The 24,056-nt window shown below is 38.7% G+C and overlaps 1 protein-coding gene across 9 annotated transcripts in view; it reads left to right on the forward strand.

The window, feature by feature from the left end:
- SHANK2 (SH3 and multiple ankyrin repeat domains 2) overlaps nucleotides 1-24,056 on the forward strand; it is a 276,108-nt gene that overhangs the window by 25,782 nt on the left and 226,270 nt on the right. For all 9 annotated transcript variants that reach the window (XM_086894900.1, XM_086894897.1, XM_086894895.1 and 6 more), the window contains 8 exons: nucleotides 6,828-7,047; nucleotides 12,646-12,849; nucleotides 14,464-14,535; nucleotides 14,669-14,777; nucleotides 15,031-15,182; nucleotides 15,993-16,160; nucleotides 18,228-18,344; nucleotides 21,659-21,736. In XM_086894900.1, coding sequence (XP_086751026.1) covers nucleotides 6,844-7,047; nucleotides 12,646-12,849; nucleotides 14,464-14,535; nucleotides 14,669-14,777; nucleotides 15,031-15,182; nucleotides 15,993-16,160; nucleotides 18,228-18,344; nucleotides 21,659-21,736 — 1,104 coding nt within the window. In that variant the 5' untranslated portion in view covers nucleotides 6,828-6,843. The remainder of the gene's footprint in view (nucleotides 1-6,827; nucleotides 7,048-12,645; nucleotides 12,850-14,463; nucleotides 14,536-14,668; nucleotides 14,778-15,030; nucleotides 15,183-15,992; nucleotides 16,161-18,227; nucleotides 18,345-21,658; nucleotides 21,737-24,056) is intronic.

Here is a 24,056-nt window from a genome sequence, read left to right on the forward strand (position 1 = left end):
ATAAAGGTCAGCCAGAATTGCTCTGGAAGCCTTGCAGGGGCTTAAAAGAAGCCACTTAAGAACTTATATTGCCAGAGGCAGTTGGCCTTTAATGCAAACTTCCCTGTGCTGGTTAACATCTATAAATACTTGCTATGTTTCCCCTATTAATATGTTTGAATAATTTTTTAAACATTTTTAAACATTGTAACTAATTTTATTGCTCCACCCTGTGCTAAATCTTTACACCTGGTTCCTCTTCCTGCCAGCAGGTTCTGTTTTCTCAGGTTGAAATCCTGCTTGAAATGTTTTTCATGTTAAAATTCCACTTCAGATATTCAGAAGCTTCTTTTTTCTCTGCCTGTCTTCCAGCCTTTCTCATTCAGCAAAAGGAGTTGCTTGTCTCCTGCATTTGTTGTACCTATCATTCCCCAAAATGTCTCTTTACATCCGCCTGGCTGAACTTCAGCCTTTCCATGGAGATACCATGATCAGCTGAATAGTTTACAGGGAAAATAAATGCTAAGTAGAGGAGACAGAGAACAAAGGAGAAATTTAGCATCCAAAGCTGCTTGGTAATGAAAGAAACTCAAAAAACTACCCTGTATTTGCAGAAATAGGATGCTTGTGTAGATTTTGTGGTTATGCAGCATTGATAATGATGAAGTACTTATGTTTAAAAATACTAAAATAAAAAAACCACCTGCTTTCAGACCCACTTTAATAATATGATGTTGGCATTTAAGGCTTTTCTTGGCAAGTCAGTGCAAATGTACAAGAACAAGAGAATTCAGATATAAATGCCAGGTTCAACAATTTCTCCACACAATTTTCTTCTTGTTTCCTAAAAAAAAAAATAGGTGGGGTAAAGCCTCACTCTTGAGCCCTTTTGCAAAACAATTCTACACTTGCACTGATCACCCAGGAGAGAAATCAAGGGCTGCATCAATCTGCTCTTTAACACAGCAGTAAAAATCTCCTGGTGGCTCTGATGAGAACCAATGGATATGATCATTGACTTTGAATATTGATTTCCAGTCAGTAATTTAGTTTGGAAGCATGAGATGTCACACTGAGAAACAGCAGTTTCAGAGAAAAGTACAGGAGGAATTTTTGCTCATCATTCTCCTACTGTAGTATTAGTATCAGCACTCATCTTCTAACATATTTATCTGGGTGTTTCAGTTATTTAACAAAATTATCAAAAATACATCACCAGGAAGTGAGTTTAAGAGAGGGACTGCTGAATGGAGAATAAAGCTGTAATCAGAGGGGTTGTTGTCCCTTTCTGGTGGAGCTGGGAGAACAGGGGAGCTCCGAGTGCCTTGTCTCCCCTGAGGTTTTGCTGTGGATTGTTTAGCACTCCCTGTGCATGTTCTGTCTTTCTTCTTGTAGTTATTTTCTTTTTGGTTTTGCATTTGCCTGGCTGAGTTTTGCGTCCGTGGCTTTCAGCTCTGCCCTGGTGTTGGAGTTGTGGAATTTGGGTGCTGATAACATTTCCATTGGCTCAGATAGCTCTGTTTATGGAGATCTCTTTCCTGTCACTTGGGCAGTGGTGTCTCAGATCCACTCCATGCTGGCAAACATTCATGCTGCCTTTGAGTAAAGTGGTTCTGCCCTTTTCAAGCCGCAGCCATTCACTTCTGGCCCTGTGCCAATATTCTCCTGCTGCTTTTGCAAACATTTGCATAGTGATCCAGTTCAGAGGCATGCTGGATGTTGAAACTAACCTCCCAAACAAACAAAAAAAACCCAAAAAAAAACAAAACAAAAAAAAAAAGCTGGAGTTTGACCTGGATTAGTGCTTTGTTTTGCTTCGCTGTATTAAAGCAGTCTGGGAACAAGCATGGAGTGCTCTGGGGTGAGAAGGATGGTGAGCTTGTCTTTGGGGAGGCAGTGCTGGTTACTGCCAGCTTTAAAGTTGGAGTGCAGAGGGAGGTTGAAGCCATCAAATTGCAAATTGCCCTTTGGAGTTGGTCTTCAATTCAAATTTTTCTCTGCATGACCTCTGCCCAGCCATGGGGAGGTGTGAAATGCATGGTGTGCTGGGACTCAACCCCCCACCTTCAGTTCTGTCTGAAGTCCATTTAGAAAAAAAAAATCATTATAATTAGAAAAGAAAATGTTTGATCTTCTCCAGCATTTTAATTTAGTACCTTGTCAAGCTGGTTCTTGAGCTGATATAAATAATACTGAATAAAGCCACAGAATCCAAGTGTTGAGAGCTCTGGCTGGTTTTACACAGAAATCCCTTTCCTGAATAGTTTTCCTTCAGAGTTAATTACTAAATCCCTCTTTCTAGCAGTGACTGTTCCTCTCCCAGCAAACTTTGCTCACAGTCTGGTTCATGGCCTTAGCCCTTGACAGTGCCCACAGATATTGTAACTGGCCTGACAGCAGCTGTATGGAGAGCTTCTCCCTGCAGGCAACAGGGCTGCTATTGTGCAAATGAGTGTTTATATAAAAATAGATTGGTCTTATCTTGACTAGGAGCCAGTGACCCCTGAATTCAAAACCTTGCTCTGAGACCTGGCCTTGGTGGCCTTGGACAAGACATTTGGTTCTTGCACCTCAGCTGTGTTTTAGGGACAAACAAGACCAGGAGGGTTTGGTACTTTGCAGGGTCCACAAAAATCATACAGAGCTATAATTATGCCAAAGATTTTCGAACATAGTTTTTATTGTGGGTTTATCTGATACTACATGGATGTTCAATGAAAATCCCCTGTCCGGTGTGTCGCCCTATCGATGATATTTTAAACCCTTTCATATCAAGTTTACAATATCAAAGATAAAAATAAATGTAAACATATGTGTTTATTAAATTCCTTTTGTGTGATGTTCAACAACCTTAAGTGCAGAAGCTCAGGACCTCTGAACAATGAACCAATACGATTACACAGAAGCCATTTATTGTTTACATTACGCACTTATTAATAGATTCTAAAACTACTGTTCACACGATCACGCAGTACTTGATTGGTGCCTCTATCTAGTCCACACATTCAGCACACACTTCTCAGGACATATGATTGATCAGAGTCCAGGTGTTTAATTACCCCTGTTATCTGGTTCTTGTGGTCTTGTTTTTCTGCTTCTCAGTCTCTTCTTTCTTATTTTAGAATAATTTATGTCTCAGCAACCTTGATGAATTCTAGAGGGTCTGACAAGAAATTCTTTAGACGGTTTGGCTGGAGTACACTATGGCCTAAGTTGTTCAGATAGATTGCAACTCTTAAGTCTCCAAAAGATAGATTAATCTGTTGCTACTCTGGGTTTTTCCCCTGCTGGGTCTGTTTGTGCTCTCTGGAGCACACCTTTCACCCAGAGAGTGAGCTCTGGGAGTTGAATTTTTTCCTGTTTGTTATCCTGTGCACTGTTTAATTCCAGCCTTTTACAATGTTCTTGTAGGGCTTTTTAAAAATTATTTTTTAGAGAAAAAGGCAGTTTGATGGTCATGGTTTGGACTGTTTCAAACTCTCCTTAATGGTGTGGTGGCAGCAAATGGCAGAATAAGAAATTCCAGCAGATTTTGTGAAAGCTGCGGGCTGGACAGAGAAAAAACAAATCTAAAAATAGCATCTGTAAAGAGAAGGCAGCAGTCTGAGCTCTGCTTCTTTCATTTGGCCTGTTGGTCTGAGAAACATCACCTGGCCATAGCCCCAGAGGCTGGGTACACATCCTGCTGTTCCTGCTGAGCTAAAGGGCAAGGTGCTGGGGGAAATGTCCAGCAATAAGGGGAGCTTAAAGCCATCCTTTCACTCTTTCATCTTCCTCCTTTTCTGTGGCCTTCATGTGTCAAAAGGGGTGTTTAACCAGCTGCAGCTTACACTTGCTTTGCTTAGGGGATGTGCAGAGGCCAGGGCAGGACAGTGCGTGGATCTGGGACACACTTGGTGTCCAGGAGTTGAGAAATGTGGACAGAGGACATGAAGTGGAACAAACCTTGTTGGCGTGACACGTTTCATTTTGTGTTTACTGCAAAGATGATAATGACATCTGATTTTATTTATTTACAGAGAGTCTTGTCAGCACCTAGCACTTCTCTACACCAAAAGCAGCCACAGACAAAACACAATCAGTTGAACTGTAGGAATCCTATGATCTGTTGGGTTTTGGGTTTGGTTTTTTTTAAGAAAAGGAAAAAAGGCATCACAGACAATCATGATGAGTCTAATCTATGTTTCAGCCATATTGAACCAATGAATTGGCAGCTAGGAATTAGGAACCTGGGATGCAATATTTTCATGGGTTATACAAGTATTAATTAGTAAGCCAGGCAACCTGCCTCATTTTCCTGATGTAATAAGTTTGGTTGTGGAAAAATCTTTTGGAATATCCTTGGGACAAAAGTGAAACAGTTCCTAAAAGAGTTATCTTCCATGTGGGAAGCCAGTGCCTCTGGTTAACAAATGGTGGGATCTTCCATCTCCACACAACTTGAACCAAACAAATTGCCAGTTTCTCTAGTATTCAAATAGTCTTGTTTAAAAAATCATGTTTTAATGATCTGTTTCTCCACTGTGCTGGTGGGGCCCATATCCTGTTCATTTTGCCACTGTGGATACAGACTTTCATTATCCTTTCTGTGCTTACTTGTGCATTATTTTCCAGAAGATTAGGTGTCTTGTGTGTTGTTGATGTGTTTCCAAGGAGTTCTTTGTCCCACTATTTATTAAACTTAAAGGCTTGATTCCTGGGAACTGGTTCTTCAGCTGGAGATTTCCCTTTCTTATTCTAGAATGAGATATTCCTGGGAAGTTTTTGCATGAAAATCCTCTTACCAAAACCTGGGGAACTTCTTTTCTCCTAACTCAACTCTTTTTTTGGCTGCTGTATAACTGCAGTTTACTGGTCTCTGTCGAATCCACTGCCCTGGAATGTATTGCACTCTCAGTTGGCTTTAGGGACAGACAAACCACATGATGGTCTTTATGTCTTAATGCTGACACTCACTGGCCTCTACCTCTTATGCTATTAAATTCTTTGTATTGCCCTGCTGTATTTTGGGTTCATGTCTTTTAGCAGTGGCAGATAAACAGAGAAGCCACAGAAATGTTTATGATTTTTATTGAATTAAGGTGCTTTGGAGAGCAGCATTAATCTACAGTTCAGTGAAGCAGCAAAAAAATGAAATACTCCCTGCAGAGTTTTCCTTTGTAAATAGAGCCTTGCATTAAGCTGCTGTGAACTGGCTTGCTTTCAGATTTCTGAATGCACTGGTTTTGTCTTCATTAGTGATTATAGCTGAGGGTAATAACACTGGAATTATCCTTAATCAGAAACAACAATAAGGCTTGATGATGTGGGGATGTGATGTGATGTGCTGTGGGAGTGCATGTCCTTGACCTCCAGCCTCAGGCCTGACTCACCACTGCTCGGCCAACATATGGATGCCTTAAAATGGGAATTGACAGTGGCAGCCTTTGGTCCCTCCTCTGGAGTCACTGCTGGGACAGTGACTGGGCAATGAAGAGGGAATGACTTAAACTAAATTGGCTTAAACTAAAGTGTTGGACACAGTGGTAAAAAATGTTCTTTTATCCCTTGTTCTTGTTTGACTTTATGATCTGGCTGAGAGATCAGTATAGAAAATGTGCATTTGGATACCTCAGTACAGTCACCTGGTTTATGAGTGACTTTGGTCAAATCACTTCACCCTTCCATGCTCCACTTTTGCTATATTGTCTCTATTTAAATGTGAGCTGATAGTGGAATTGCTAGAGTGAATGGCTCTTCATTGATGTATTTATTTATTAAATTTTATTTTTCTTTTAACTGAATTTTTTATTTTGCATTAAAAAGCAGAGGAATTGTCTTGGAAGATTACTCACAGGAGAAAAAGAAAAATAATAATACATTTTTCTGGCCTCCTAACCCTGAAAAATTATATGATGTCCAAGCACTGCAGAGTTTATTGTTGGTCTTCTCAGTTTTTTTCCACTGTAGATGTTTTCCTCCATTCTCTTTTCTTCCATTCTCTTTTCTTCCATTCTATTTTCTTCCATTCTATTTTTCCATAGAATAATAATTTTCATATCCTGTAATAGTTTTGTGGGACAAAAAAAAATTCTATTGCTCTTCTCTTTTTTCTTCTTAGGTGCAAAAGCCTAGAAGGAAAATGCTCTGTTGTTCTTAGTGTGAGATCCCTGATTACAAATGTCTTTAGTCTGGAATAAACATGACTTTCATTTCAGCCTAAGCTATATTGCAGATTGAAACTGCTTCTAAACTCTGAGTACATATAATGGACAGATTTGGGTGGTGTTCATTTAAAGGCATGTTGTGTGAGCTACAAACCAGAGAGCAGCATGTGTCTGTTTGGCTCCCTGTAGGATTTAATTTTTTGGTTGGTTCCACTATTTGGGAATATTGACTTTTATGAAAGCCTCCCCTGTGCAGATTTTTGATGTACAGGGTGATGTTAGTTTAGCATTTACATTAATTCCCTGAAATGTCTTTTCACTTGGAGGAGGAGGCTTCAAAGCCAGACCTGGCTCTTAGTACAGTTTACAGCAGTGCTGGTTAGCACGGGACTGGGTAATTATGCTATTTTTTCTGGATCCTTTGGGAGGTTGGGTGTACCTTGGAAGGAAGATCATCTTCTTTTTTATTAATCTCTTTTCCTTCTCCTGCCCTTCCTCTTCTCTAGTAAATTGGTAGCCAGATTTATTTCCTTTATATTCTGCCTACCCACATAATTGACAGAAAGAAATAAAAGGAAAAAAACCATAAAACTTCCTTGTTAAATCCATGTTATTTCCAAGAAAAAAAAAAAAATTGTAGCTGATTCATTTTGAAGACTTGAACTGTAACTTATTTTTTATTTTTCTCCTTTGTATTGGCAGGAAAAGGAACTTTAACATGCCTCGTAGCCCCACATCAAGTGAAGATGAAATGGCACAAAGCTTCTCTGACTATTCTGTTGAGTCTGAATCAGACAGCTCCAAAGAAGAAACTATTTATGACACAATTAGAGCAACTGCAGAAAAGCCAAGCAGCAGAATGGAAGATAGTCAGAGCAACACTTTAGTGATTCGAATTATCATACCTGACCTGCAGCAAACGGTAAGGCAGAGTGCACTTCAGTTAAACAAAGTAAAATTAATGATTAGTTTTGCTGGCTTCAATCTGTTACCTTTTCTTACTTTCTTTTTTGACATATTACAGACAAAATTAATGTTTTATTTTAGTGTCTATGCTTCGTACCCCGGTGGCTTATTTGACTGGTTGCCTCAACTAAAGTCACCATTCCTTCCAAGAGGGTGGATTTAATATGTTAACCTGATGAAAGCCATGTTCATAAAACAAAATATCTCTCTGATCTGCATTCACAGATTTTGGGTAAAAGAAAGAGACTTAGGAATCCATAATCTCATCAGAAGATGAAGAATGAATCAAAAAATTACGCATTTTATATATATATATATATATATATATATATATATATATGGCTTTTCTAGTCCTCTTCTCATAAGTTTGTGATTGACATAAGACTGTCCGGATTTTCACTGGTGGCACCAGTCTTTTGAAATTTCCAAGATGATCCATTTTATGGATGTGAGCCATATACATCACTCTGTGCTGACATGTAAGAACTACATCATGCCCTGCTGCCATCAAAGATCTATCTCAGATGAAACTCTTTCTTTTTTCTTAATTAAGTTCATTTTTAGAGTGATAGAGATGAGCTGGCTGAAGCCTGACAGGGAAGAGCTGTTTTGACAGTGTTCCCTCAGGTATGGTTCTGGAGGTCTTTTTTGATGATCTTACCAGCTTGCTCTATCTGTGACCCTATCAATGAATAGATCCATGGAAATGGAAGGGAAATACTAGGTTTCCTTGCTACATTTCCTCTGCCATTAAAACCACAGGGAATATAGTAGCTTCCTGAAGCCCTCTTATTTAATTTCTCTGGTTTTTAGATCAATAAGTTATTTATTGACACTATCAAGACAATTTTTAAATTAATTTTATCATTTGTTCATTTTTTTTGCTTTACTTTTTGTATTTCTTTTTCCTTTTCAATAAACTTTTCATGAAAAGTAACGGAATCATTTTAAGCAGTTCTAAAGCAGCTGATGTATTTCTTATTTAATTTATCAGCCCACAAACTCTTAGTGCAGGAAAGGGAAACCTGGATTCAGGTTAGCAAACAAGAATATTGGTGGATTAAATGTAGCAGAGCAAACTGTGGAGAACACCAGAGTTTGAGCTGTTGTATAGCTACAAGCCAGAGCAAACATAGGCCCCATTTCCTGTATAATTATAATTAATTTAACATACGAGGTGTTTAAAATTAGTCTGTTTAATCAAAGAAGTATGAAATAACATAATTTAGTTTTCTGCTTTTTTTGATTTTTAGGGAGTATAATCAAGACTATATTTGTTCTAAGGAAGACAAGTTTAGGGGTTTAGATAAAATTCAGCCCATTGGGGAGCTTTAAAGCCTTAGCCCAGCTTCCAGAGTGCTCGTCTGAAGTGGCTGTGGTACAAACTGCCTTTATTTCACTGCAAGTATGAGATATGCACCAAGCACCGTGAGTAGGATGTGCTGCCATGGAAAACTTTATAAATTACCACTCATTGTAGGAAGTCTGTCTTGTTGCTCTTTTATTTTCCTTTGAAACTTAGAAGACAATGTGAACCTTGACAAGTTCATACAGAGCCCTTAAGAACAATTGCTTTTCAGTTCTTATATAAATTATTTTTTTGTCTACTTCTTAGTTCAGATGATAAGCCAACTTACTAAAACACTGCTTGGTAGAAATGGTAATTTCTTATTGCATCTGTGCATGACCTGTATTCAATAAGTATCATCCTTCTCATATGAGGGGGAAAATATTTTAAGTGAGAGACTGAAAGATTTCCTGAGCTCAGTAAAATTCCTGAGAGACTGGAGAGCATGGAAAGCCCTCCATGGTCTCAAGGAGAGTGGGTAAAAAGGCTGTATTATCTGGCATATATTATTTGGTCTGAATCCAGGCCCAGTCATCTTGTATCCATTTCGTTTTCCAGCCCATGTAGGAACAAATCCCAACTGATGCTGCCTATATGTGAAATCAGTCTGGCTCTTCAGGAGCTGTTGTCAAGAAAATCTTCTTTAGCTTGAAACTCTGACAGCAATGGTGTTTTGTGCTTAGAGTGGCTCTTTGCCACAGACACTGAGAACAGTTCCGTCAGCCAGTTGTTTTAAGGAATGTTTTCATCATTTTATTGTCAACACATGTTGTTTGTTACACTCTTTTGTTTTACCCTGTTCTTATGTGCTTCCTCTGGGTAATGTTTAAAGTCAAAATGCTCAGATCTATAAATTTTATTAAATTCTGAGGCTGAGGTGGGTTTGGGTCTACTGAAGACTTCTCTGAGATACTTTCTGCCCATCTGTTCTGCTGTTCCACTGCAATAATGAGCATTTACTAATTCCTCCTTCCCCTGGCTTTTGGAGTTTTTAAAATGATATTGGACTTTCTATGCAACATGTTGTTTGGTACATGGCAGTTTGGTATAGCAACATCTTAAGTTGGAGCCACATTTTGATGTTCTGTTTCTGCATTGCTTTTTATACTTTTGTATCCTTTATTTACTTTTTTATTTGTTGGTTTTAAGGATTAAGAATCTTTTCCTTTACTGCTTTTGCTTCTCCAATAAAACACTTCGTTTACTTTGTGCAGTTTTTACCTTAAAAAAGTAGGAGCCCAGTTGTCACAACAGCAGTTTGAGTCCCATTTTTCCTTGGAATGCCTTCATTTTTACTTATTTCCAGTCTGTGCTGCCTCATATATACACTCCAGGTTTTCTTTTGCAACTTTTCCCAGAATTCTTCTGTATCCCACTTTGTGTCTGATTGTTCCTTGCTGCTTTCTGTTTGCTCTTCCTTGTTTTTATCTTCAGTTTGATAAAAGAAGCATTTTGCTGCTGATATCTGTTCACATGCCCTTGATCTGGGCAGGTGATCTGCTGACTGCCTGGTCAGACTGGTTTTTCTGACCTGTTCCCTCATGAGTTCTGTGTTTCCTGAGTGCAGTCTGATAAAGAAGAGCGGTGTTTCAGGAGAGAATCAAGCCGAACACAGCACAAACCAAAATGAGGGACTTGCTCCCTTTTATTTCTGTGATGCCTAACTCTCATTTGTGTTTCCCACTTTTTGGCTGTCACATCTTTAATATCAACATCTCCAGCTGAAATGAATAACTCATATTTTGATATCCTGGAAATCATATTTTTGGAGACAGCTGTACAAACCATTATCCCTCAGTAACAGCACAGTTTGTGTGATTGACAGCTGAGCAGAAAGATGTGTTTGCTGATTGATTTTAAGCAGATAAATATTATCCCTTAGACATTCTGTATCATGAGCATTATTCCTGCTGAATTAATATCTTCCCTTCAGCTGGGGGAGTTATATTTTCCCTGGATTCCCATCCTACCCTTCACTCAGTGACTTGTTCTCACCAGTGTGCAGGAATGCAAGATTATAATTGACCGTGTCACCTGTGATCCAAGGAGCTTTCACATCCCAAACACAGGCCTTGCATCTCAGCAGCCAGTGCTGACATGCTGTCTTGCTGCTACACTTGCATTTTGAGGGGCCTGGTGTGGTTTTGACAGTAACTTTGAGCCACTCTGGGTTTTGTTGTGTTTTTTTTTGCCTGGTCTTCGTGGTTTTTTACAGTGAATGTATCTGTCAGTGCAAAACATATTTGTTTCATGTTTCTGTAATTCCTTGTCACTAAACTATCCCTATTCTTTAATTGTTTTTTCTTGTCATTGAAGATTAGAAAAAGTTGTCCATTTTTTGACTCTGCTGCTGCCTCCTTTCCTTGTGGTCACCACACCATGTGTGCCTAATGAATTGTTCCTTATTTCATAACTAGAGCAGCCTGTGTGTAGGTCCTGCTGTGATTCAGCTGATGTTTCCTCAGAGTACAGAGTGTGGCAGTAAGTAATGACTTGTCTGCAGGATAGAAGGGGCGGCTGTGGTGCTCCTTGCCTGGAGGGCTGCCAGGAAGACACAGAAGCAGCACGGTGGAGTAGTTCCAGGGACAGGCTGATGGAAAATGCACCTTATGCAGCATCTGAGTGTTCCTTTTTATCCTCTTGGGCAGCACCTGCCTCTGTGAGATTGGTACCACCTCCACTTCTATCCTGCCTGGCTCCATGGAAAGCATAAATAATCACTTTTCTCACTAGTTTCACTTTTCTCAGTGTAAAATATTTTGGTAGCAAAAAATTCTCCAGTTATTGATTTACTTTTTACATAACTGATCTGATTTAATTTTAAATTGCTAATGGGATCAGTGTTTTTTTACAATAAGTCCACTTTTGTTTCTTATGAATCACTAGAACAGCTGGGGCTCTCACTGGATTAGTTTGTGAAATATTTTCCTGCCACCAAGAGCAGAGAACACAAGAATAGACTGAACAAAACTGAACATGTTGGATTCTCCAGGTGCATTAAAAACCAGCAGACTTAATTAAACTGTGATCAGAAGTAGCTGCTTTGTATTTTTAAAATCAAAACAGTGTCATACAAGTCCAAAATTAGTTTGTTTCATGTAAGAAAGACTTTATTGGGAGAAAAATGTTATCTTTCCATTTGAGTAAAACTCACTGTAATCTTTCAGGATGTGTGGATAATGTGTGGATAACATTAGAAGTTAAGCTCATTATGCACCTTGTAACTGACAGTTTTGCTGAAAAGTGCTGATGTTTGAGTCTGAATCTTGTACTGAAGTTTGAATCCATGTAGGAGTCATGGGGCAAGTGAGGTTCAGAAGGAATACAGGGATTTCAAACAGATTGGCCTTACTGCTCAGTCAATACTGTAACTGCTGGGGTGTTTGGGAAGGAAAATACTTGTGTCCCTCTCTCCTTCCCTTCAACATATAAACCCCCCCCCCCACAACTTTTCACAAAACATCTTGAAATATAAAATAAGTAAGAGAAATGAAAGCTGTTTCCTAGACAGCCTTACTTGTGACAAAGTCTAACATATCTCTTTATATTGAAGTCTGTAAAGGATTAAAGCAGAAACAGCACTGTGTGTTCCGGATGCACACCAGAGGTACCAAATTGCTTTCTAGGCATTGCCATCTGCTGGTACCTTGGAACCAGTGACTGCAGTGTAGGCAAAATCCCTAAAGTCCTCAAGTCCCTGAATTCCAGCTTGGTAAGAAGCAGAGAACTGGAAAATTTTGTCAAGGTTTTCAAGTTATTTGCTTCACGTTCTATCATTCCTTCCATAAACTTACCCTCAGATAAATGTAGCTAAAAGGGAAGTATAATTCTTGCCTGGATAACATTTTTTTTTGGTGGATTTGATATTAGAACAGCCGAGAATCAAGCGGATAGTTAAACAGTTTGTAACATCCGTTTTGAGCAGGTTTTCCATGAAGATGGTCTCTCTCTGAGGAAGGATATGTGTATTCCCTGATGTTTGTGGAAGGACTTGAAATGCTCTGTGTTTTCACAGTACTTGTGCATTGGGTATTATCAATTCACATCTGAAGTAGAATTCTTGTTCAGCAATGTTTTGTCATGGAATTTCTATATTTATTGTGTATATTCCTAATTATTCATGACATTTGTAAATTTCAGAATGTAAGATGCTGTTTAAATGTTTTTTTCACTAATTGGGCTCCTTAAAATAATTTCTCTTTGCAGAAATGCATTCGATTTAACCCAGAAGCTTCAGTGTGGATTGCAAAGCAGCGGATTTTGTGCACTTTGAACCAGAGTTTGAAAGATGTCCTGAATTATGGACTATTCCAGCCTGCAAGCAATGGGAGAGATGGGAAGTTTTTGGATGAGGAGCGACTTCTAAGGGAATACCCACAGCCAGTCAATAAAGGAGTTCCTTCACTTGAGGTATTTTTAGATCTAACATCTGAAGCATTTCTATTCTGATACAAACTGTGCAGAATGCTGTATTTGAGCTGTCTGCATGCACCTGAATTGCATGTGGAAAATGCTTATCAGCAAGTCTGAGCTTAAGCCCTCGCTCACAGAAGTGCTGGCAATCCCTTCTTGTGGAGCTGGTCCATCCCCAAAAAGCTGCAAAGAGTCAGCCCTTCTGGGACAGTGGATTTTGGAGTTTTCCTTTGCTGAGGACACAGGATATGTATGTTATTCAGTGATTTAATGAAGCAACGTAAGGTTCTAGGTGAAGCTGTTGGATCTGTGATTAGATTTGCAATAGCAGTGTAGCAGTTGTTGGATAACCAGCCTTTGTTTTCTCCCAAAGAGAACTTTCTGTCTCAGTGAAGCCTTTTTTAACCCCCATCTAGTTCCCTCTGTGCCGTCCTTCAGAGCGCACAGGTTGTCTCTCTCTGTCTCCTGAGAAAGCAGGAAGGGAGGAGAGGGTGTGTACTGGGATTTCCCCCTCTCTTTTGCTCCTGCAGAGGCTCTGCAGTTGGGGATAAGCTGGGCAGAGCTTTTAGGGCACTGAACAAACTTGAAGCAGAGCCAGATCACGCAATATAGCAGCAAACTGGGGCATGAAACTGGCATTTAATTAATTTTGTTATTGCCTGTATGGTGGCAGATCAACCATTAATAATGTGCAGTTAATAGACTTACTCCACTATAACACAAATCCAAGAGAAAAGAACCAAGGTCCTGAGAAGGCTTCAGGTCTTCCCTTTTCTAGGAGTTTATTTCAGAGTTTCAGTCAGTGATGACCACATTACAGCTGTAAGCAAGTTAAACAGACACTTTATTTTGTTACTGACATTTTTCACGAGTGTTGACTGCAGCAATTGAGGTGTTAAAAGTGATCTTGTGGAAAACTGGTGTTAGAGCTTCATTCAGTGCAGTCTCTTGTCCAACAAAAGGCTGCATTCCTGGAATTCTGCATGGGACAATGAGAGAATGGTAAATTATAGCTATGGAAACCCCCATGACTTTTGCTACAGATCTTGCTACTGCACCCAAGCTGCTCAGGATGAAATGTGACTGAGTTTCAGCTAAAAAGGCAATCCTCAAAACCTCATTCACAAAGCCAGTCCTGTTAAACATCAGGAGAACTATTCCCATGTGGAAGTTCTTCTTACTCTGACTAAGGGATTTTCAGATCCTTTTCTTTTGTTTTTATATTTCAGAAATACTAAGCTGCAATTTTGAAATCAATATTTTTAAATTTAACATGCCTTCCCAGCTCTTTCTGCCTGAGACTATAAATGAAATGCACAGAAATCCTTGGGGAAAAGCTCTTTTCAGTATAATTCTTGATAATTTCTGTAGATTCTAGAGGCTGATCTCATTTCCTACACACCTCCACTGATCTCAGTGTATTTGTACAAGATAAGAATTTTGCTTAAATGATGTAAAGCTATATGAAATACTGAGCCTATTTCTAAATTTTTTGAAATTTTGCCTACATTTACCTTCACTGTGGATGATACTTCCTGGTAAGGTCAGAAAATGATATTATGAGTTTCAAGTTTTTAAGTTTTAAAATTTCTTCTTCTTTTCCTCCCTTAGTTTCGCTACAAGAAAAGAGTGTACAGACAGTTCAACCTTGATGAAAAGCAGCTGGCCAAGCTTCACACCAAGGTATCCCAATTTCCTGCAGGAGTTAGCAATTACCTACAGTGGGTGTTGACATCAGTTGACAGAATGCTTGATTTTCAGTGTAAATTTTATTTTTGAAATCAGACGACGATTAATTTTTCACTCTTTGTTTCAGGCCAATTTGAAAAAATTTATGGATCATGTCCACCATCTCTCTGTGGAAAAAATTACCAAGATGTTGGACCGGGGACTGGATCCAAACTATCATGACTTAGAAAGCGGAGGTGAGAACAACAAAACTAAGCAGCATAACGGAGTACCTTGATTTAGTTAAACTTAAATTGATTAACAGGGTGAATCTCACACATTCCTTCACAACTCCGAGCCAGTGGAATCTGTAGGGCTTTATTGTCCAAAGGAGATAACTCATAATTTTATGCTTTTCTTTGAGCAGTATTTTTAACTTTATTTTATAAAGTAACTTTATTTGATAATTTTGCTCACCTTTTTCCAAGTACACCATATTCTCTTCCTTAGAAACACCCCTGACTTTGGCAGCTCAGCTTGACAATACAGTAGAAGTGATAAAAGCCCTGAAAAATGGAGGAGCACATTTAGACTTCAGAGCCAAAGATGGAATGACAGCTCTGCACAAAGCAGCCAGAGCCAAGAATCAAGTAGCCCTCAAGGTAAACGTTTTCAGGAGCAAATTACGTGTTATCTTATTTAAAAAAAAAATGAATAAAGAAGACTGTTTTCAGTTAATTACTGTATTGTCCTCCATGGATCCTTTAAGATGTGCTTGTTCTACTACTTTCTTGTGGCTTTCAAATCTTAACATTTGCTTTCAATAATGAGTCTTTTAATTTCTGATTTATCTTTTCCTGGTAGGAAGAAAAGTGGTGAAATTTAAGCTTATTCATTGATATACTGAGATCTATCTGAGGAAATAGGAATAACATTATTGTCACTTACCTCTTTGAAAGCAGCTTCCAGTGGCATGGATTGCACATTATGCCTTTACAGAGTGCCTTCTGTTTTCTTTTGTATTTTAACAGGTATTTTTAAATCACACTGATGGTCTTGATTAAATCTTAGGTTTATGGCTTCTGCTTATTCCCTTTTGACAGATACTCAAATTGCATGACATTTTAAAATATAAAGCACCTTGAAAATGAAAAGGTGAATGTGTTGCAAAGGTGATGCAGCATTTTCAGAGCTGCCATTTTTGAACTTAGTGAGAGGATGGAAACTGGACATTACACTCCTTTCTGTGCCATCCCCATAGATTCCTTTAGATACTTATTCTTCCAAGGTCTTCTTGCTTAACTTAGTCTGTGCTGTGGCCCGCTCTTACCAGCTGATAAATAGGTGAGCAAAAAATGTTGTGTCAAGTATCAACTATATACATATTTTCTCAGGTATTTTTTTAGGTAAATACCCTTTCTAGGTGGAAGTCCCTCCCAAATATATTTTTCACAGTCTGTGATTGCTTTCAGACCCTTTTAGAGCTGGGAGCATCTCCCAACTATAAGGACAGCTGTGGCCTGACCCCTCTGTACCACACAGCCATGGTGGGAGGGGACCCTTTCTGCTGTGAGCTATTACTCCATGAACATGCTACAGTCAGCTGCAAGGATGAAAATGGATGGCAAGAAATTCATCAGGTAGGAAAGATTTGCTTTTTGTTGGACTTGCATGAGGAAATGTGCCAAGGTTGTTCTAGGGTTAAGCACTATTTTGAAGTCCCTGCACATTCAAGTATGAAATGTCTTCCTTCTTCTATCTTGCTTTTTCTGCTTCTTTTTATTTATTCACTTTGCATCCCGCTGTGGTCACTTTGAAGTAGAAAACTGTTCCAGTGGCGTTCCGTAACTTTGAAATCCTTTGGTTACTGTGGATTTTGGTGCAGAAATTGCACATATTTATGTCATGGACTCTTGGAAATTCAGATTCCTGTTCGTGGCACTTCAGTAGGAAAATGTAGCTCATTCTTTTGGTTAGATGCCAGTGTCAGTGTCCTTGGTAATGCTCCTTGTGTGTTTGTCAGGGTGCTTTCCCCTTGTCTCTGCTGAACTTTACAGGAAGATTTGAGTTCAGGATCCTGCTGCTGGGATGCATCAGCCTCTCACTGTCCACTCCAAAAACGCCTGAATGTTACCCAGCAGTGTAAAAATGCTTTACTGATTTCCCTTTGCATAGTGATAAACTCAGTAACAGTCCCAATGTCACTGCAGCTACTTTGTCATTTCTCTGTATGGATGAGTTTGGATAATTACAAAAATTAGAACTGCTGTAGTATGAGATAAATAAAGATACAAGTAATCAGCCTTACAGGTCTGCCTGGGTCATCTGGACTCACTTTATTTTCTGTGCACTATTCTTTAGTACACAGATTTTTTTCTTCTTTTCTTGGAAAGAAATGGGAGGTGACTTTGGCACCCACATTTGGGCAGGAATCTGAGCTTTTTCACTAAGTGGGTCCAGGTCAAAGTTGTTTGGATCTACCTCTAGAGTAGGGGAAAAGAAAGGAATTATTTTGTTACTGTATTTCCTGAGGAGTGGAAAAAATGGATTGTCTTGATCAAAGCATTACCCCATCTGGACTCCCTGAAAATACAGAGAAAATGTCCCTATTTTTAAACCCCAGCCTCATGCACATAAACTTATTATTTCTCTTAATGAAATAGAGCTTTCCAAACCACCTGTGTTGGTTGTAATCCTAAACAAATAAATGTTTACACCTCAGTTAGTAACCATCTGTTTTGACTAATCAATAATTCAAGCATTCCTCAATGAATTAAGAAGGATGGGGATTTAATTTGTGCACTGAGCAGTTCACTTAATTTTTCTCTTCCAAACTGTAAATCCAAGCCAGGAGTGTCAGTCTGTACCTCCCACTGAATTCAGGAGTGATGAGGTACCTCAGAAAGACTGAATGGATTTCTATATCATATATCTGTATGTCTTACCTTAAATTCTGATTTATGTAGGAATGATGCTGATCTGGGATACCACAAAGTTCAAAACATTAGAAATTGGGACTTGCTTGGTCAGTGGGTTATAGAGGAGAAGGAAGTCAGGTAAAAGAGGCTGAGGACTAGAATGACTGTGTTTTTTCAAAGCTTATTTGCTAATTAGGAAGGTTTCTAATTTATATGAATCTTCTTCATAGAGGCTTATTTCCTAAAATCCAGGGTCTAACCTTTTATTTGTGTGACAGATAAAATAATTCTTGAAGATTTTCCCCTGTTTTGGAGCAGTGCCCTGTGTATGCTGTGTGTCTGCTTGACATCACAGAACCAAGAAGATTTACTTGGATTTTGGCCAGATTTTCTTTCTAAGGCGTGTAAGCAGTTTGGGAAAATCTCTGGCAGTCTGATCATCTTCAGTGCCATCTGGTGGGCAGCGTTCTGGAGTGTAGCAGGACAAAAAACATTTGAGTCATGAACATTAGTGGATAAAAAGTTTCAAAGGCAGTATTTTCTTGATCTCTTAGGCTGCCATTCCCAAATAAATCAGATGGTTAAACTCAAGCACAGTACTGCTATACCTGAAGTGCCCACATTGGTGCAGGAATGCTCATCTGGGTGTCTGTGCTCCCATCAGAGAACCAGGTGTGGTTCTAAAAATTAGATCCTCAGTAAAAACAGCACATTCTCTGCTGAAAATCTTTCCCTGGAAGTCTTGCCTAGGATGTGTAATAACCAAAATATTGATGCATCCCTGCCCAGGCTTGCAGGTATGGACACGTCCAACACCTGGAGCACCTCCTGTTCTACGGTGCTGACATGTGTGCGCAGAATGCCTCAGGGAACACAGCCCTGCACATCTGTGCCCTCTACAACCAGGTAAGAGCCCCTGCTGGCCCCCTGCAGGGACAGAAATGTCTCCAGCAGGAGCTGGCAGGTCATGGAATCCCAGGATGGGTTGGTTTGGAAGGGAACTTGAAAATCATCCAGTTCCAGTCCCCGTCCACCACACCTCATTGCTCCAATCCCTGTCCAACCTAGCCTTGTACATTCCAGGGATGGGCCATCCACAACTTCACCAGCGCCTCACCACCTTTCCAGGGAGGAATTCTTTCCCAATGTCTGAAATAAACCTCCTCTCTTTCAGTTTGAAGCCATTCCCTTTCATCCTATCACTACATTATTTTATGTACAATGAAGTGCTTCAGGTTTTAAAAAGTGGTCTTAGAAACTGGAAAGAAGATAATTAAAATTATTTTCTTGGTGTTTCATTCACTGATTACAAATAAGGCTGCTCATTGTAGGTAGCAAGAGTATGGATATTAGAAAAGAAAACATTATGATAAGAAAACAGCTTTTTTTGGTTTGCTTCATATCTAAATATTTGTCTCCTATACAGAATTTACTGTTGTTATTCTATAATTTAATTTGGAATTAAATAAGATAGAGCTGTGAAATAATGTGGAAATGTCTCTATACAGAAGATACTGGATTCTTTGCTGTTTACAACTTGTGTAGTCATTTACAAGTAGTAGAACCTTTTGATTTGATAGCATTTTATACCCTCTTTGCAGGGATGGGATGGGGAGGGAATGAGTTTAACAACTGTGTTAAAATTCAGCACATAAAATATTACATTGAATCTGGAAAGCATGAGATGTGACTGTAAACAGTGAAACATCTGTTAAAGCATCTGCTTCTTAATTAATCACCATCTTAGTTTTTCTTTCTAAAGTCTTGTCAAGACAGATTCCTCAATTAGCTCTGAAATACTCTCAGCTTAAAAAAAAAAGAAAAATTCAGGATCACACACTTTCAGCAAAGGTTATGCAGTATGAGGTGGGAATTAGAATAATCCCATAGAATGACAGTGTTTTTCATGCAGAGATGAGATGTGTTTTCCTGACCTTAATAGAAGAAGTTATTCTGCAGGAGACTTAGACATTCTAACTGAAATTGCATCTACAAATTTTCAAATATTTACACAATCACTAAGCTTGGCTTGGTGAATGGAACTTTAACATCTTCTACCTGCACTGCCGTCCTTCTGTTTTTCTTCATCCAGTGTATGTGGAAATAAAAAGTTTCCTTCGGGGTGCTGTGAACCTGTGCTGATTTTGCCAGTGTTCTTTGTTTTCTATGGAAAGTTGTTATTGGTTCACGTGTAAGGAGCCTCTTCCAGCGGGAGAGCAGTATCCTTGTTACCTCCAGATTCCTGCAGATGGAGTCGTTACCCGTTTCATCTTCCAGTCTTCCCTGGGGAATTTTCTTGGTTTACTTTCTGAAGTCAGTAAATTTGTTTTCCTGGATGTCAGAGAAGTCCTGATCTGAATAAACTCTTGGTTTTGAAAGTTATTCCATGGCCAAGCAGTAAGTCTGTTTTTTTCTGGAAAGAAATGTGCCCCCTTTCACTGGGAGGATTGGATCTGAGACAAAAACTGTTGTAGTATTAAAATTGAATATAATCTAACAGAGGGGGAGGAAAGAAAAAGGAGCAAACATGAAGTTAAGAATGCTTCTGTTTGTAAAAGACTAAAAATAAATTTAAAAAAATTAAAAATGCAGTACTTAACCCAAATAAATTTTCTTGGTTTTTTTTTTAATGTTGAACAGCTTTTTGATGGATTTTGGCAAAACTTTTCTAATCACAACCATTTAGTTAATAAATCCCTTTGCATGTTTTTGTTACACTGCAGACAGCTCAGTTAAATTTGTACAGTTTTTAAATGTATCATTCTTTTAGTGTTGTAATATTGGATGATTTATTCTGATAAACAAATGAATAATCACCCAATAAATACAGTATGTTTTTCAATGTAATTATTTATATTCTCAAGTTCTTGATTAAAATTGGGCATTGATCAATTGTTTAGAGATAGAGAGAAAACAACTAAAGCTCAGATTGCAGTGCAAGCAAATGAGACTGAGTTAATTGTATATCATTAAAAATTATAATCTAAGAAATGATTGTTAATTTTGATCCATTCTGTTGTTTTTCAGTTGAGGAAAAGGTAGGATAACCTCCTTTCCAGATGCACTTAGGGCAGCCCTGTGATGGGGAGACTTAATGGGACCAAGAATCTACTGTGGGGAATTACAAAACACAACAGAAATTGTTTTCAATCATAATCTCTGCAAATTAACTTGTGACTCAGAGTCTAGTAAATGAGCTTCATTTCTGTCATTAAAATACCTAAATTATGCACTTTGTCTTTTCTGACTGCAAATTTACTGTTCAAAGTGAAAGGTAGCACATCCAAATACCTCATTAGATAGAGCTCTATAACACATCGAGACAACCCAGAAAGCACAACAAAATGAAGAACAATATTTAAGACAAGGGACTATAAAACCCTTTGGAAATGTGAATTGATTTGCATAAGACCCTAAGATGAACATTAAAGATGACAAGTAAGAAGACTCCTTACAGGAATCATCAAAAATTCTGATAATCCACTCAGAACCTCCAAGAATTTCCACCAGATTGTGGTCAGTCATATTTAACAGCCATGTTAAGCAATGATTTAACCAATGCACTGTACTGGCCCAAAATAAATTGTTTTTAAGGATTTCCTTTGCAGATTTTCTCAGTTTGGAGGGCCTGAAGCCAAATTTTCCTCCTTTTGCTGTAACTGCTAGCATTTTTTAGGGGAAAAGAAAGGCAATAAGGCTGCTCAGTGCAGTGTGTATAGACAGATCAAATAATTTCATGTGTACTATAAAAAAAAATCATACATTTAATATTGAGGATAGGTTGGAAAAAAGTCCCCAGCAAAATAAGTGGTAAAACTGCTTTGTTTAATTTTTAGCAGGAGGGAAGGATATAATTCATCCCAGTTCTGTGAATAGTACTGTTTTTCCTATAAAACAGGCAAAGAACCCATATGAGAGTCAAATTTGTGCAAATATGGAACTTTGTCAGTACAGTTGCTTAAAAGTTTAATAAGACATTTACTTTTTGCATTCCTGCATGTTTCTTGACACTTGCCTAGTGTTTCTAATACATTGCAAAGCACCTGAAGCCCTGTCATTTTAAAAATGCTGTTTTAACAATTTAAGTTCTCAGATACTTTATTTGGTTTATTTGTTAATCGTGAAGATATGGACCAAACACCTCATAACCTCTTAGCAGTCACAGTCTCTTAAGAGCTAAAGGATCCTTATGAACAAGTTTCCTTTTCCATCATTTTCAGGAGAGCTGTGCAAGGGTGCTGCTATTCCGAGGAGCCAACAAGGAGATCAAGAATTACAACAGCCAGTCTCCATTTCAGGTAAAAAGGAAATACCTCTTCCCCCTGAAATATTGTGAAGAAAACATCATGTGAACTTGGGTTTGGGGAGAAGTCACACCATGCAAGGCTGAACACAGGTGTGGAGTGAGTGAATAAAAACTTCGGGTTTTATCTAAGTCACTAAGTGAAGATGTCCTGGAATAATTAGAAATGAGAGGAAAACACCCTCTGGTGACACGGTTAATGAGTCTGAGACTTCTGGGAGCTGTTGGTGACAAAAGATGAAACCCTTGGTGTTCTGCAGTCAGATGTGCCTTGCTTTGTGCTGATCTCCAGTCCCATGTAAGACAGATCCAAGATCCATGTAAGAGTGATCCAAGGATTGTCTGGGCACTTTGGTTTGCTTGGCCTTTCTTGATTTAGCCAAAAAGAAGCTCCTCCTTCCTTGGATGTAAGGCCAAAGAGCTGGGCTAAGTTTCAGAGATGGGATTGACTCAATGCACCATCAGCGTTAGAGGCTGAAGCTGCCATCCATTATCTCCAAAAGAAAATGGAAGTCTTGTTTTGGATTTGTCAAAATTTTGTCCCCATTTTCTGATATGAAAGCACTCTCAGTAAGCTTAAATAAAAATTCAAATGGAAGAGAATTGTTTGTCCGAAGGGTTGTCAGGTATGGCTGACAACCTCAAGTCCTTATTTCTGAAGCAGGCTTAATTAGCCTGGATGTCAGAGAAACATTCCTAATGCAAAGAGACATGTGAGAAATAGGGATGGAAACTGTAATTTAAAAAAAACCAAAACAACAAAAACCAGAAGAATTTTTTCAAGTTACAAAATTTTGTGTTTCTGGAAGAATGATGGCACAGTGCCATTAACAGAACCTTGTGCCATGGTGAAATAGGAGTGGGCCGTTTCCCCAAACCTGGGAGTTTTTCAACTAAAAGAAATCCTGATTTATCTTTCCTTGGTGTGTCTTCCCCATTACCTTTTTGACCCACTTTGGATAATGCTGGCAGAGGATTCAAAGAACAATAGTTTGATAAGTGAAACAGTTGGAATTTTTGCTGGATCCATGTGGGTCTCTGAGTTAACTCCTCCAAATTTGCATGTAGTTACAGGGCTTTCAAAAAGAACCTCAGCCAAATATTTCTGTATCTATTTAATTCCCTCCATATTTTGAAGGTTTTCTGGGCCTAAGTTCTGCATCTCAAGAGCTTAAGAGTTCTGCTTGCAAATCCCAGCTAGATTGTTGTTTACTTTTGGGACCATTTTCCTCAAATTGGGGAAATGGTGCATTAATAATTTAATTTTAGGCACCATTTTCAGACTGCAAATAATTTTCCATGTAAATATATGCTAAGCACAAATTCACTAAGTACTGGCTAATACTTTTCTCTGTACCTCAGAATTATGAAGTGATCAAAAAAATGGAGCAAGAGAAAACCCTAATTATGGGAGGGATGTGTTCCAGGGTAATCTCTTGGATTAGATTAATTTGTTACTTGATGTTTTTGAAGTTAACTTTCTTTTTTGGTTTAGGATTTTGGGGGGAGGGTAAATGTCACACAGAAGAGTTTTCATTTGTCTTCTTCTTTGTGCTGACAGCCCCAACATTCTTGTTCTTGCTCTTTGAAGAGAAAAAGGTGCAGGGAATGAAGAAAAAGTTAAATTTTATCCGAGTGGAGTGAATAGAGGAAACCCTGATGCCAGCACTGCAATAAAGCAGCCTTAGAATTAATTCTTTGCCATCTGTCTGTTGCTGACCCAGTCGATCAAACACCACAAGTGGAGCTGTTATAAAATTATGCAGAATCCCCTTGAGTTAATAGGATTTTGCATGCTAAAAATGTTTGCTCATGTAATCAGCAGGCAGGAACATCGAGGCATCTCATATGTACATAATGAGAGTGGTTGTAGCTGCAGCATCTATTCCTTTGAGTCACCTCCATTATGTCCCATTCTCAACAACCTAAAAGGATGATTCTTTGGAGTTGCTGCTTGGAAAATGGATGATATGAAAGCTGTGCTATTCTGTAAAAACAACAGAATCCACACATAGAGAAATTTGTGTGCTGTTTTCAAGGCCTGCCAAGGCTTTGTTTCTTGAAAATGAGTGGCAGAGTTTGTATCAGGCATCAGTGTCCAATGAATGTGGTGCAACTTTGCCACCAAAAGAATAAATGTCTCACGTCTCACTAAATCACACCGTTTGTTAAAGCAAGCGTAGATACAACAGACTGCAGGAAGGAAAACTAATCTGGGTTGAATTCTGTGCCACTTAATTCAGGGATCCCACACCATGCACACCTGAGATCTGGGTGTCCTTTTTGCCTTTTCAGAGTCCAGCAGAGTTAGTGTT

Source organism: Cyanistes caeruleus, chromosome 6, assembly GCF_971803275.1.
Source record: "Cyanistes caeruleus chromosome 6, bCyaCae1.hap1.1, whole genome shotgun sequence".
NCBI lineage: Eukaryota > Metazoa > Chordata > Aves > Passeriformes > Paridae > Cyanistes > Cyanistes caeruleus.